Below are 16183 nucleotides of genomic sequence, written 5' to 3' on the forward strand. Positions count from 1 at the left end.
CAGTCAGTTTCGTCACCTTCGACAGTGGCGACCCCTATATGGCGAGGACGTGTTCCTTGAAAAGTAGCGACTGCGACGGCAAGTTTACAGCCGCCAATTCGACGCTTCATACGTACTTAAGATGGATCCCAGACACCGGTAAGTAGGCCCGGTGAATGCAATATATCATGCGCTTTAATCTCTGAGCTATTGACGGCCTCCAGAACAATATACTAAAATCCGTCAGAACACAATAGGGCCAGACACCTTTTCCAGGAGGACATTTTCTACTTTTATACCGGTTGTTAAAAACCAATTTGCATTACTTACTAAAGTATTTTATGACTCATCTTTTTCTGATCTTCATCTTCACCCTTATTTTTAGCTTGGCGTTGTCTCCTTTAGCGGACCCCATAGGCTAAACGCCAAGTTAAAATTAACGCCAAGTCAGAGAACGATCCGACCCAGGTCCTTCTTTGTAGTGATGAGAGTCATGTTTAAGCATCCTGAGGAAATCCCCCCCCCCCCCCCAAGTAGGGTATTCCTGAGGGACTAAATATCAGATGGTTCGGGGTATCCCCTCACTTTACTGTTAAATCTTGCATGAAATAAGCTATCGTTAAAGAAACCCACCAGCCATAGATTTTTCATTTCAGCTGACGATTGGAAGCAAACTGGATATGACAACTACCGTGGCGACTGCGCAGTCGGTTCAGGAAGTGACTTACAGGAAGTCATATCTACTCTACAGGCAGGAAATTTTAACAATTGCAGACAGGCGTGCAATGCGGAACCCAAATGTACCTCCTTCCAACTCACTGCTGTGGCGCCGGAGAAGCCGTTCAAGACGTGCAGCCTACGGAAAGGAGACTGTCCACAGTTGATCACAACTGATAAGTTAACAAACATGTTCTTCAAGCGAGCTGACGGAAATGGTAAGGCCACGTAAAAAAATGTTGATCTTTTCTTTTTCCAGAATTGTTGAGGTGCGCGAGAGGTGTTTATTTTTGTTGATCGTTTCTTTTTCCAGAATTGTTGAGGTGCGCGAGAGGTGTTTATTTTTGTTGATCGTTTCTTTTTCCAGAATTGTTGAGGTGCGCGAGAGGTGTTTATTTTTGTTGATCGTTTCTTTTTCCAGAAATGTTGAGGACTGAGGTGCGCGAGTGGTGTTTATTTCTATCTTTTATTTTCAATGCGAGCTCGGCAGCTGGCCTTGGTGACTTCTTGTTGGAAGCCGTCAGTGACAAAAGACAACGACGAAGGTGCTCGCTCGTACATTCTTATTACAAATGCATATGATCATCATTTCAGACCAGAGGTGGATAGCACCGCGGTACAAACTTCACCCTGGTCAATGCACTGACAATGACTTCACAAAACTTGAACCCTCAAATCTGAAGTCCTGCACAGACGCCTGCGAGAAGGAGAAGGATTGTTTAATGATACAGTTCACCACAGAAACCGGAGATCCGAATACGGCAGTATGCCATTTGATGAGATCCGACTGCGGGAAGACGTTTACGAATGTTGATGACCTTAAGTATAAAGCGTATTTGCGAATGATACCACCATCAGGTAAGTGCTACCATAAATGTATAATGCCTATAAAGGGATCACTCGCTTAAGCACGACGTAAAAGTGGTGGGTTGGGTCAATTCTTTGTCCAGGGACCCTGCCATGTTCGAGGTATGCCCGATATTCAGTCGGATTGGCGGTTGTCCTGAACACTGATGAAATCTCCCAAAAGTAGGGTATTCCTGAGGGGCTAAATATCGAATGGTTCGGGGTATCCCCTCACTTTACTGTTAAGTCTTGTATGAAAACACTAAGCTATCGTTAAAGAAACCCACCAGACATAGATTTTTCATTTCAGCTGACGATTGGAAGCAAACCGGATATGACAACTACCGTGGCGACTGCGCAGTCGGTTCAGGAAGTGACTTGCAGGAAATCATATCTACTCTCCAGGCAGGAAATATTAATAATTGCAGACAGGCGTGTAATGCGGAACCCAAATGTACTTCCTTCCAACTCACTGCTGTGGCGCCGGAGAAGCCGTTCAAGACGTGTAGCCTACGGAAAGGAGACTGTCCACAGTTGATCACAACTGATAAGTTAACAAACATGTTCTTCAAGCGAGCTGACGGAAATGGTAAGGCCACGTAAAAAAATGTTGATTGTTTCTTTTTCCAGCATTGTTGATGTGCGCGAGAGGTGTTTATTTTTGTTGATCGTTTCTTTTTCCAGAAATGTTGAGGTGCGCGAGAGGTGTTTATTTTTGTTGATCGTTTCTTTTTCCAGAAATGTTGAGGACTGAGGTGCGCGAGTGGTGTTTATTTCTATCTTTTATTTTCAATGCGAGCTCGGCAGCTGGCCTTGGTGACTTCTTGATGGAAGCCGTCAGTGACAGAAGACAACGGCGAAGGTGCTCGCTCTTTTGATTGCCTAAACCATCATACATTTTTATTACAAATGCATGTAATCATCATTTCAGACCAGAGGTGGATAGCACCGCGGTACAAACTTCACCCTGGTCAATGCACTGACAATGACTTCACAAAACTTGAACCCTCAAATCTGAAGTCCTGCACAGACGCCTGCGAGAAGGAGAAGGATTGTTTAATGATACAGTTCACCACGGAAACTGGGGATCCGAATACGGCAGTATGCCATTTGATGAGATCCGACTGCGGGAAGACGTTTACGAATGTTGATGACCTTAAGTATAAAGCGTATTTGCGAATGATACCACCATCAGGTAAGTGCTACTATAAATGTATAATGCCTATAAAGGGATCACTTGCTTAAGCACGACGTAAAAATGGTGGGTTGGGTTTCATTTTTGACCACTATGTGACATGATTGCTTATTTCATCGCGCAAAGGCGAAGCCCTGGCTTTATAACGCCAAATATGGTCAACGGCAACGTTAGTGAAAAAAACATTTTTCAACAACGGGGGCCTAGCTGCAACAAGAAGTTTAACAGTGTCGTCGAGGTTGACAGATATATGCTTGTATACATCAGTTCTTCGTCGATAGAGGCGATCTCAATGCAACAATTCGTCCCTTACAATTAAAGAGATTTGCCTAGACGACAATAAGTTTACCAATTTCGATGTCATTAAGTTCAATGCGTGCTGGCGATTGTTATATTTCTTATCTGTATTTGATACCATATGACGCCATAAAGGATTCACTTCAACACAAATTACAATCATTGCCACCAGAGGGCTGTTTTCACATTGACATGTGCTTTCGGTGATATTTGCATACAAATTAGGTTAGTGCATCCAAAAAAGTTGGTACTCATCGCAAAAATATTGAAATGTTGGTTCAAATTTATTTCAATATTTACAGCATCATCAAACAAATTGTGGAGGGGTTGCGCTAAGGCCGTGTATCCCAGGATGGATGAAGAGACATACGTGATGAATTGTCTCATCTATGTAGACGGTCTTTATGTTAGAAATGACCTACGTTTTTATTTTAGATGACTGGAATCAAATAGGATATGATCATTACGTAGGAGACTGCGCAGTTGGTACCGGAAGTGACGTACAGAAAATTGAATCAAATGTTTTAACAGGGAACTCAACAGGTTGTAAACATTCCTGCGACAGTAGCGCCACCTGTACGTCGTTCCAGTTAACTACAATTGCTCCGGAGAAACCCTTTCAGAGTTGTTCCCGGCGAAGTGGTACCTGCAAGAACATAGACACATCCAACCCGCGGAGTAATATGTACTTCAAAAGAAAACCAGGACCCAGTGAGTAGCATTTGTGTATAAACCAGGTCTTTGTGAGTAGCCTTTAGGTATAAACCAGGACTTAGTGCGTAGCCATTAGGTATAAACCAGGACTTTGTGAGTAGCAATTGTGAAAAAAACAGGACTTAGTGAGTAGCAATAGTAAATAAACCAGGACTTAGATAGTACAGAGTCTTTCAAAACAAAAAATTGAAAGACTCTGGTTAGTAGCAGTTGAGTATAAACCAGAACGAATGAAAAAACCTCAGAAAAAAAGAAATATTACAGAAATATCGAATCTGTTATTTTCAATCCTCGTTTCAGGTGAAATCTGGGAAACCCCTAGGTACAAGTTCTACGCTGGCGAATGCCCTGGCAACGAAATAAACAACGTGGCCTCAATAAGTCTCCGGATCTGCGCTAAAAACTGTGAACAAGAGCCGACATGTGTTGGCTTCCTATTCCTCACGGAGACAGATCCTAAATCGGGCCATTGCTACTTAAAGAAGAAACTCTGCGAGACGCCAATTAATCCGAAAAATACCGAGTATCATACCTATAAACGACTGGAGGGTAAGTACATCGTGTTTGTACATATTGACTACTATATATGGGTTGATTTTTTCAGAAGTATGCCGCTGTCCTTTTGGACTGCTGTGCGAAATGTCTTTGGCGGATTTCTTCAAAGTTTGGTTTTTCTTGAACATGTATTTTGTGTCAGAAATGACCTACGTTTTTATTTTAGATGACTGGAATCAAATAGGATATGATCATTACGTAGGAGACTGCGCAGTTGGTACCGGAAGTGACCTACAGAAAATTGAATCGACTGTTTCAACAGGGAACTCAACAGGTTGTAAACATGCTTGCGACAGTAGCGCCACCTGCACGTCATTCCAGATAACTACAATTGCTCCGGAGAAACCCTTTCAGGTTTGTTCCCTGCGAAGTGGTACCTGCAAGAACATAGACACGGCCAACCCGCGGAGTAATATGTACTTCAAAAGAAAACCAGGACTCAGTGAGTAGCAATTGGGTATAAACCAGGACTTTGTGAGCAGCCTTTAGGTATAAACCAGGACTTTGTGAGTAGCTATTGTGAAAAAAAACAGGACTTAGTGAGTAGTAAATTGTGTGTTAACCAGGACTTAGTGAGTAGCTATTAGGTATAAACCAGGACTTAGTGAGTAGCAATAGTAAATAAACCAGGACTTAGATAGTACAGAGTCTTTCAAAACAAAAAAATTGAAAGACTCTGGTTAGTAGCAGTTGAGTTGAGTCGCAACACGTCTCGTTATTTTTACAATTCGCGAAAATTGGTACCACCCTGTCGTATCAGCAACTGCATGGATTATCGCATAATCTGCAATCTTTCAATTGGCCCAATGGAAGTAGGAACTACATGAAATATATCATAATCTGTAATCTTTCAATTGGCCCAATGGAAGTAGGAACTACATGAAATATATCATAATCTGTAATCTTTCAATTGGCCCAATGGAAGTAGGAACTACATGAAATATATCATAATCTGTAATCTTTCAATTGGCCCAATGGAAGTAGGAACTACATGAAATATATCATAATCTGTAATCTTTCAATTGGCCCAATGGAAGTAGGAACTACACGAAATATATCATAATCTATAATCTTTCAATTGGCCCAGTGGAAGTAGGAACTACATGAAATATATCATAATCTGTAATCTTTCAATTGGCCCAATGGAAGTAGGAACTACATGAAATATATCATAATCTGTAATCTTTCAATTGGCCCAGTTGAAGTAGGAACTACATGAAATATATCATAATCTGTAATCTTTCATTTGGCCCAGTTGAAGTAGGAACTACATGAAATATATCATAATCTGTAATCTTTCAATTGGCCCAGTTGAAGTAGGAACTACATGAAATATATCATAATCTGTAATCTTTCATTTGGCCCAGTTGAAGTAGGAACTACACGAAATATATCATAATCTGTAATCTTTCAATTGGCCCAATGGAAGTAGGAACTACATGAAATATATCATAATCTGTAATCTTTCAATTGGCCCAATGGAAGTAGGAACTACATGAAATATATCATAATCTGTAATCTTTCAATTGGCCCAATGGAAGTAGGAACTACACGAAATATATCATAATCTATAATCTTTCAATTGGCCCAATGGAAGTAGGAACTACATGAAATATATCATAATCTGTAATCTTTCAATTGGCCCAATGGAAGTAGGAACTACACGAAATATATCATAATCTGTAATCTTTCATTTGGCCCAGTTGAAGTAGGAACTACATGAAATATATCATAATCTGTAATCTTTCATTTGGCCCAGTTGAAGTAGGAACTACATGAAATATATCATAATCTGTAATCTTTCATTTGGCTCAATGGAAGTAGGAACTACACGAAATATATCATAATCTGTAATCTTTCAATTGGCCCAATGGAAGTAGGAACTACATGAAATATATCATAATCTGTAATCTTTCAATTGGCCCAGTTGAAGTAGGAACTACATGAAATATATCATAATCTGTAATCTTTCATTTGGCCCTGTTGAAGTAGGAACTACACGAAATATATCATAATCTGTAATCTTTCATTTGGCCCAGTTGAAGTAGGAACTACATGAAATATATCATAATCTGTAATCTTTCAATTGGCCCAATGGAAGTAGGAACTACATGAAATATATCATAATCTGTAATCTTTCATTTGGCCCAGTTGAAGTAGGAACTACACGAAATATATCATAATCTGTAATCTTTCAATTGGCTCAATGGAAGTAGGAACTACACGAAATATATCATAATCTGTAATCTTTCAATTGGCTCAATGGAAGTAGGAACTACATGAAATATATCATAATCTGTAATCTTTCAATTGGCCCAATGGAAGTAGGAACTACATGAAATATATCATAATCTGTAATCTTTCAATTGGCCCAATGGAAGTAGGAACTACATGAAATATATCATAATCTGTAATCTTTCAATTGGCCCAATGGAAGTAGGAACTACACGAAATATATCATAATCTGTAATCTTTCAATTGGCCCCATGGAAGTAGGAACTACATGAAATATATCATAATCTATAATCTTTCAATTGGCCCAATGGAAGTAGGAACTACACGAAATATATCATAATCTGTAATCTTTCAATTGGCCCAATGGAAGTAGGAACTACACGAAATATATCATAATCTATAATCTTTCAATTGGCCCAATGGAAGTAGGAACTACATGAAATATATCATAATCTGTAATCTTTCAATTGGCCCAATGGAAGTAGGAACTACATGAAATATATCATAATCTGTAATCTTTCAATTGGCCCAGTTGAAGTAGGAACTACACGAAATATATCATAATCTATAATCTTTCAATCGTTTCAGAACAAACCTGGATCGTACCGAAGTACCATTTTTTCGCTGGGGACTGCCCAGGGAACGATATAAAAGAACCTATTCCTACCAGCCTCCGGAGTTGCACTGACGCATGTGAAGAAGAGGAGACATGCGTTGGTCTCCAGTTCCGTAAATCAACTGATCCAAACTCGGGAAATTGTTACCTGAAGCGCAAAGACTGCGAAAAGAAAGTTAACGTCGATGAAGACGAATATCGTTTCTATACGAAATTGAGGCCAGGTTGGTATTTTGTATTTACGTACTTATGTCAGTCCTTATTATTCGGTCATGTTACCAGTCAGGAAAGGTCCTCGTAAGGCGAGTGGTAGCCGGTGTAACATCTGTGGTTGTTCCCCATGTTTCAGTGTTTCCAAACAATAGGCAGCTAGAGAGACCATGACTTTTCAATAGGGGGGATACACAGAAAAACTCGTCAATCTATTTTTGAGCGTTCCCAAACAATGAGGGGAAACACTCAAAAACAGAAACACTCAAAAACATTACACCGGGTCGAGCTTTTCCGCCTTTCACACCCTCGGATTCACCATAAATACATTTGATTCGCCTTACGGCCGGTTTGGCTTATCGACCCCCAAGAAAGTTGTATCAGGAGGGTCGATGTCATCACGATTAGCCCTGATAATCTTTTGATACGACAGTAGAACAATGTGAATTTAGACTTCGGTGCGAGCGGGCTTTGGTTAAAGACAATGGACCGTGCATTACACCTTGCCTGAAATATTTTAACTGCGAGTTCAGGGGAAAAAACGCATTGACGATAGTCATGCCCACTGCCGCTAAATCATCAATTCATCAATCGAAGGGAAACTGAATCTTGACCACGGCATAAGTTCAGCATAACACACATACGTTGATTTCGTGATAAAAGATTATTGAAGTTGAATATTTTTCATCGAAATGGCCAATCATCACACTGTTCAAGAGATCTTCATACTTCGCTAAGCCATTTTAAACTGTTTCCAATCAACCTCGACAATATTTCGTCCACAGTCTGCGTATTGCAATGAAGAAACGCACGCCTTGCCGGTCAATGATTAAGGTTGTAAATTTGTAATTACAAAATGTACATTTCTATTTACTGTTAGTAGCGAGCTGGGAGCAAACAGGATATGACCACTACGCAGGGGACTGCGCAACCGGAAGCGGAAGTGACGTGCAGCAAATCCTATCCACTGACCCAATGGGAGAAGTAGCAGATTGTAGGGATGCCTGCGACAAGAGCGCCACCTGTACTTCATTCCAGTGCACCACAAGCAATCCGGAAGAGCCCTTCTTGGCGTGTAGCCTCCGAAGCGGACTCTGCAAGAGGCTGGACACAGCCAATCAAAAAGCTCATATGTACTTTAAAAGAAAAGAGAAAGGTAAGTGACTTAAATTTGCCCCGTAGCCGTTGAGAACATTCCGTTTATTTGCCGTTGCCAGTTTAGGCCTATGGACCATTAAAGCTGTGTCGCGGGGTCGATGTCATCATGATGTACGTGATAACCCTTTGATATGACAGTAGAACAATCGGTATTCAGGCCTCAGTGTGAGTGGGCTTTGATTAAAGACAACAGGCCGTGAATTGGGCGAGGCCTTTACTCTTTTAACCGCTCGGTGAGGAGCAGAAAACGTAATGAAAAACAGACCCTTGTATTGGACTAGGCCTGTAATTTAGTCGACTGCGGGGTCAGGGGCAATTTAACGTAATGTAAACTTTACAAGGAGGAGGAACTTATTCAAATTGAGTAAAAAAATATTTTATCGGCAAAGATATCTTATATCCATCTCATCTGTCTGCAGTTATTTCTTATGATCTGCAATTATCTCTCATGTCTGTTGCAGGCAATTGGATAGTCCCAGCCTATACTGAGGGGCCAGGTCTATGCATTAATTCGCCATCGAATCTGAAGGTCCTGAAGGGCGTCACCTTGAAAACATGTGCTTCTGAGTGCGACAATGATGCATCCTGTGTTGGTTTCGGCACGGCGGGGTACAACCCGGCGACCTTGATATGTCACCTTCAGCCTGAACTTTGCCCCAGACAGGACTTGCCGACAAGTTTAGGTGGAAATCGCTTTTACAGGAAAGGTAAGTGCGATAACACACATGTAACAGGGAGGTTTAGAATCTAGAACCTTTAGGTAAACGTCCAGTATATATAACGTTTACGCTTACGTAGGAATTTTGAAATTGTACTCCCTGCTGATTGCCCCAAAACTTTACTTGGCATATTTATTTGGAAATCGCCTCTACAGGAAATGTAGGTGAAAAAGACAGGTAACAGAGAGGTTTAGATCCTTTAAGTAAACATTTAAGTAAAGATCAGTCTACGTTACGTTCACGTACAAATTAAAGAGTCTTTTCTTTACAAAATGCCCAAGACTTCATCGAAATGTTCACTTCGGTCTTTTGTACGTCACCGGCTGTCAATGTGATAAGGCGTGTGTTAAACTGGTAAGTACTAATATTTGACTCAAACTTTCTACACACTTCCCATTCACTACGCGGTGGAGACTACAAATGCGGAAGGCATATTATCCGTAAGTATACCACGTTCGAAAATCGGCCAGTGGATAACAACAACAATTTTGTATACATCTTGACAGTGCATCATGCCGTGCACGTACGTGTATTTATTGCGCATTTGTTATTACACGTACTTGCTGACTGACTTTTGAATGTGGAGACTGCATGTACATGTGTGTGTAGCTAATATTGTCGGTGAGTTGTCTCTTGTGATACGCTCACGGTGTGAATGCGATGGGGCACCGCATACAGATCCTGACTCTCAAGTCTTTGGATTCAGCGGTTATTCTTGGGTGATAATAACAGAAATTGATACCTCGCTGTCGGTTATTGATTGTCACACCAACCACTACTCACATGGAATTGTCATTTTGCGCAAAACCTCGGCTGCCGCCTCGGGTTCTGTCTACATTTTAGCTCCACCCTCGCCGTGTTTGGTGAGGCAGCCAAAACCTCCAATCCGGTATCAATTCCTTAAACTAAGCGATCGACAACATTATTTTAAACAAAATTAAAAAAATAGAAACCAGAGAACTTTATTCATACTGTACAAAATTTACAACATTTATACATGTATTTACATTGGAGAGTCAAAACTTTTTCTTGAACACTTATTTAGGAAACAAACCTTGATTCGGCAGAAAGATGCTTTCTAAAGCTTGTGTTGTTTTCGTGTCTGACTTTGATTCAGGTGTATACAGTTCGAGTGTGTTGTGTTTACTCGTGCCACAAGAAAATAGAGATAAACATGGCCGCTGTGGAGTAACCAAACGTGTCAATGCGATAAAAATTGACCTATAATATTTGCTTTGCAGATGTTACTCGGCTTTATGCCAAAAGTTGAGCTTGGTCTGAACTGAACATGCTGCGCCTCTATAATTCACTCCTTGGCATCAAGTCCTCACTCGCATAGGTGTTCGCTACAACAGTGGCCGACTCTACGTCCGACCTCGGTTCCATTTCTGTTTCTGCGGTAATCTTGACTTCCTGTTCCGGTTTAGATCCCGTTTCCATGTTTATCTTTATTTCCGGTTCCGGTTTCCAATCTGTTTCCGTCTCGTCTGCTTCAAATGCATAATTTGTTGTCCTTCTGAGTTCTGGGTCAACGTTCAAGTCATGTGGGAATTGAACACCGATATCTCGCGTTGTTTGGCAAAAAGTGTCTCGCGATAACTCGCGAGAGATGACGATAGGAATATCATCGGTACTCGCGACCTCTGGTTCAACGCTGACCGTGTTCGGTAGCTTCTGCGGTGGATTTTGTTGACAACATTTGAAACAGAAGCAAATTTTCCTGAACACACGATCGAGTGGTTCAAGCGAGTGGCAGCAAAGCGGTAGCCACCGCCAGTTTCTTAACTTCTTAGGAAGGCGATTCGGGCATTTGTTTTGACACACGTTTATAAGTACAATGATCATGAACAGTAGGACCAGTGGCCCCGCCACTGCCAATAGGACGTACCACCCGGCCAAAGATAGACCAAAAACCGTCGCAGGTGCCACGAAGAACATTATAAACAAATAGAATACAGCAAACCAGCGATATTTAGCGGTTTTGTTGCCCAGGAGCATGGCGAGTTTTATGGGCGCCTGCCGCATAAACGGGATGGGGTACCACAGGATGATGCCCGAGATGTTGAAGAATAAATGACAGAAGGCCACCTGTAAGGAGTCTTTTAAGGTGTCTCCGGACGCCGCCAATGACGCCAACATCCCCGTTGCAGTGGTTCCGATGTTTGACCCCAAGGTCAAAGGGTACATCCGGTCTAACTGGAGAACACCGACACCAACAAGCGGAGTCAGGGTTGATGTAAAAACTGAACTTGACTGGACCAGGATAGTCAAACCGGCGCCGACTATGATAGCAAGGTAGCCCGTCAACCAGGATAATTTTCCGGGGAGGTCCGCGTTGACGAACTTTTTCAGAGCGTTTGCGATGCTTCCCTTCAGAATCGAGTTGAGAATCTTGACCACGATGACCAGACAGGAGCAGAGGACAAGTAGCGCCAAGACGAGCAAAATGGCGCCGATCACCTCGTCACTCCAGACGCCGGCGACATCCATGAACATGTTGACACCTGAAGTTGGAAGACAACATGGTGACATTTACATCCGCCACTTCAGATCGATTCCCAAACTGCTTTGGACCTCGACTCAAAGAACTAATTTAAAAAAAGACGACTCAAAATAAGATACAAATATTCTCTGTCATATCTGTGGGGAAAACAACGCATGCGCTGCAGCCTTCGTATATTCCTGATGCAATCGCGCGATACTCTATATAGTACCGTGAGACAGTGGAGCCCCCTATCCTCGACTTATAGTAACTAAATCTCCTCCCTATAACCTCTAAGGAGGACTATAGGCAGGGGGTTAAATTGGCCATCTTCAGGTGATTAATATACACAGTAATGGCCCTGGGTCATGTTAAATTCAGTACTGAATACATTCCTCGTACACAGGTTAATAGTTTCGACGTACTGAGAGATGGGAGAGGCCCCTCTTGGTGACTTCCAGTAACCTCATCTTGCCTACCTAGCCGCTGCCTATAGTGTTCCTTTAAGGTTCACTTACATTTTACGACTCCAACCTTCTTCGCCACCAATTCCTCCACAACGTATGAGCTGGTGACATTTTCCCCTCCGATTCCTGTGACGTTGGAATACGTCACATTTCCCATGACGTAGGTTGTGTTGGATTTACACCAAATTTTGATCAGATTGATGTCAGTGGCTTCGCCGTTCGTTGCGATATCCGTGATTTTGTCACTGTCAACCTAAAATGAAAGCATGGTTGTGAATGGCAATAAGTCTGAAGTAGGGCTTGAACAAGAGAAAGCAACATTTCTTCACTTCACAGGACAGATACAGCTACTTCAATTTCGATCGCATCCGTAAATGGGGAGCGTGCTGAACACCACTCTCCACGCAGAGCAGACTGAGCACCAATCTCCAAGCCTCGCTATTGGTACGGTTGCTTGGTAATAGACAAGCACCGAGATTAAACTTACAGATATAACGAGAGCAGTAAGAGGTTTGGTGATTGCCTTTAAGAGGTCTTGTTTTCCAGATGTGTACGATTCGAGGGGCATGCTCTCGACTATCGCGTCCGTCAGGTACTCCAGATAATCTGAAAATTGAAATGTGAAGTGAATGACAATGCGGAGAGTGAATTCTGCACGACCTACGTTTTCGCCTTTTAAACATGCGCATCTTCCTGCAAGCGCGTAGTGATACTGACTGTAGATCCTAACAACATCGTGTTCCAAAGCTATTGTGATGGAGGCTTTTAAATCAAGATAGACAGACATACATATATTGCCAAAACGTTGTGCCAAAAAACCGTTCCAAAGTTTTTGTGGAAGAAATTGTGCTTTTGATATCAAAATCATCAAATGTATATCGAACTGCAGCAGGTGTGATGGGCTGTCATGTGCGACCTGCGGCGATAGATTGATACCCAGTTTCTTGACGCGACCAATAACAGCTTGCACCTTTGGACGTGTAAACTGCTGTATGACAATGGTGTAGTTTCGTTAAAAATTAACCTTTCTGTGATTTATCGTAAAAGTAAACTATAATTTCCCTTACGAGATACGACTTCAAGCGGCAGAAAAACTATAACAGAGAGCCAGTTGAACATATCGTGGACGGTGGCGCCACCAAAAGCCCGTCGAAACTCGTCAACATCACTCACATGACCCATGGAGACGATCGTATTGGTTACTGAAGTCCCGATGTTGGCGCCCATGATGATGGGTATGGCTGTCCTGACGTACATCACTGCAAATAAGTGCATTCTGTTAAATCAATATTGCCGTAATTCTGCCTCAGGAGGGAACCTCTTTTTCGAGGCTGCTTAAGTCCATTCGTAAATGCTTTGTCCACATCGTTTTTGGTGCTGGAGCGGGAACTAATGGTAGAATTTCTTTGAATTTTTATTCTTCTCAGCTTTAGGTAACTGGTGTGATGGTAATTTTAGTCCCCGGGAGAATTTACAACTTACCTTTTCCTGCTACCATGGAAATGATAATACTGCTCGTTGTGGAGGAGCTCTGCAAGAGGACGGTTGCTAGGACACCCACCATGAGGCCCGCGACGGGGTTCTGTAGAATTTCGTTGTTGGCGAAGGTCTGGCCTGCCGCTTTTCCTAAACAAAAAGAAAAGCGTACCAATTATTGTTGGTACACAGCAAAACACTTTAGAAAGTCCCCTTCCCGAAGTAAACCAAAGGCCGGTGTAGATGTAGAAAATGTCCCCTGAAAAAAGTGTACGACCCTATCTTCAAAGCTGTACGAGTGGCAAAGTATTTACTAACACGACATTGTTTCAAGGTGCTTCGTGCCCCTGGCTACTTAAATATCCCACTTGCAGATGCCACTCACCTCACGAGGTCGTCAGTATCCTCTGTCAAGTTGCTGCCAAAACGAACTGGGACCTCGTTTGGCGACATGGCTTTCTCTGCCTGCGCTCCATCTCTTTGGAATCAACTCCCACCTCATATTCAGGATGCTTCAGATGTCCTTAAATTCAAATGTCAGTTAAAGACCTGACGATACGCGAGGCACTTTGAGAGGGCAGCGCCTTGAGTACGATTTGTTCAGTGGAAAGGCGCCCCACACAAATTTTATAATGTATGTATGTATGTATTTACCTCCGAGCAGCCTAAACGCGGAACTCAGGATATCTAGTGAGCAGATGAAGAGATAGAGGGCGCCAATCAGCAGAATTGGTTTGGAGATGTAGTTCCATAGAATTCGAACGCATTTGCCTCTACAACTCAGCTCTGAAAAGGAAAAAGTGAGCCTGATTGTTTCTGAATGAAATTGAAAGTACAGGTGTGGCGGGGATAGTAGTCCTAGGGCTGATAGTCCGTGTAACAATAGCCCGCATTGCTAAATGTTTTGGTTAGGGTTAGCGGTACAATAGATCATGCTGCTTAATTGGTCAAATACAATGCTACCGGACTATGACTCCAGGGGGACTATATCCGCTGTCACACCGGTTTTGAAAAAAATCAGTATCATTAATTTTCCTTGAAACTGAGCTCTGATAGGATAACAAAAGTATACACGGCGCAAGTGTCACTACGCAACCGTTACCACTGACGACGCTTGGAGATTGAGGAGGCACATACCCTTCCATGGCGTATCTGGCTTGACCTCCTTCATATCTCCGGCCCACGGGTCATACCCCTCGAGCCCGGCCTCCTTCGCCTTGGCACCCATGTCCATCGTCGACATCTCCATCCCGTCATTGTTGATACCCACTTTGTTTGACTTCCCATTTGCCGCGATAGGCTGCAAACAGAGAAAGGTAAAGTTAATGACAAATTTTTACCGTTATTGGTGGGTCTTTAGGGTTAATGACGGGGTTTTAGAGTAAATGACTGGTTTTTATGGGTTTTTTAGGGGGTTTTAGACTTATTGACGTATTTTAGGGTTAATTCCGGGTTTGAGAATTAATGAATTAATGTCGGGGTTTTATTGGGTTCGTGATGACGAGTTTTAAACTTCATGACGGATTTTTAGGATAAATGACGGTGTGCAAGGGATAGTAGTCCTAGGGCTGATAGTCCGTGTAACAATAGCCCGCATTGCTAAATGTTTTGGTTAGGGTTAGCGGTACAATAGATCATGCTGCTTAATTGATCAAATACAATGCTACCGGACTATGACTCCAGGGGGACTATATCCGCTGTCACAACGGGTCTATAGGGTTGATATCCAGCTTTTATGTCATTCGAGTATGAGACTTGGCCTGGGTAGGCCTACAATGTATTTCTAAAGCGGTGTCATAATCAGACTTAGTTGATTAAAGGTGGGTGGGTCTTTTCTTGAATTCTCCTAGACAATCGAAGAACCATAAACGTGAGATTTAAAGGGAGAGTGGTCTTCCTTTCAATGCAATTGAACTCTTTCGTGTCTGGAGCATGGAATCAACGATTTTCTCGACAAATTCACAAAATTGCATAAAATCATAACGCAGGACATTTTCAAATTTTAAATTTTGAAAGTTACACTTACCCCCTGTATTGATCCCTTTTTCTCTCCTTCTGGGGGCATTTTTCAATTTCTCAAAAAAATGTTGCCCGAAAAATGTTTTCGTAAAATATCCGGTGTCCTCTGGTGCTACAACTCACTTAGTCCTCACTCCAGCTGAAAAACTGCGTGCGAGCGTCCGTCGTCAAAATGGCCCTATCTGGTAACCTTGTAACATTATTTGGATAAGTAGAATATGGCCTGTGATAAAGTCCTTCGTCTTGGTCACTCATGAGTTACACTCATGCCAAATTTATATTGTCAGGTGTGTTTGCTAAATACCTGGTCTGGCTTATCAGAATTCATGATATGTTCGTAATACAATATGGTTTTCATTGCGTAAACTTTCAGGCGATACATAAATTTAAATTCGAACTTTTGCGTCATATAGTCTGCGAGCTGGATTCCAAAATTTCATGGATTGGTACCACCTGGCGGGAGTAAAGAACACTATGATTTTCTGAAAGGGGTATTTT

General features: G+C 42.1%; 1 protein-coding gene across 1 annotated transcript; it reads right to left on the reverse strand.

Moving 5' to 3' along the window:
• Positions 1-10214: 10214 nt before the first annotated feature.
• Positions 10215-15891, reverse strand: LOC135502362 (sodium-dependent phosphate transport protein 2B-like). Its single transcript, XM_064795148.1, has 8 exons — positions 15693-15891; positions 14804-14966; positions 14321-14452; positions 13673-13816; positions 13258-13449; positions 12678-12796; positions 12242-12443; positions 10215-11745 (listed from the first exon to the last, which is right to left on the reverse strand). The coding sequence occupies exons 1-8, from the start codon at positions 15729-15731 to the stop codon at positions 10541-10543; spliced, it is 2196 nt and encodes a 731-aa protein (XP_064651218.1). The 5' UTR covers positions 15732-15891; the 3' UTR covers positions 10215-10540.
• Positions 15892-16183: the final 292 nt, after the last annotated feature.

The sequence above is a fragment of the Lineus longissimus genome, chromosome 18 (genome assembly GCF_910592395.1).
Source record: "Lineus longissimus chromosome 18, tnLinLong1.2, whole genome shotgun sequence".
Lineage (NCBI taxonomy): Eukaryota > Metazoa > Nemertea > Pilidiophora > Heteronemertea > Lineidae > Lineus > Lineus longissimus.

Bases quoted from the DNA above. Each gene is read 5' to 3' on its own strand.
- LOC135502362 (XM_064795148.1), bottom strand. From the start codon at position 15,731: ATGCCCCCAGAAGGAGAGAAAAAGGGATCAATACAGGGG. The intron at 13,450-13,672 runs GTAAGTTGTAAA...ACTTATTTGCAG, and splicing joins TTCCATGGTAGCAGGAAAAG to TGATGTACGTCAGGACAGCC. The intron at 11,746-12,241 runs GTAAGTGAACCT...TTCCAACTTCAG, and splicing joins GAAGGTTGGAGTCGTAAAAT to GTGTCAACATGTTCATGGAT.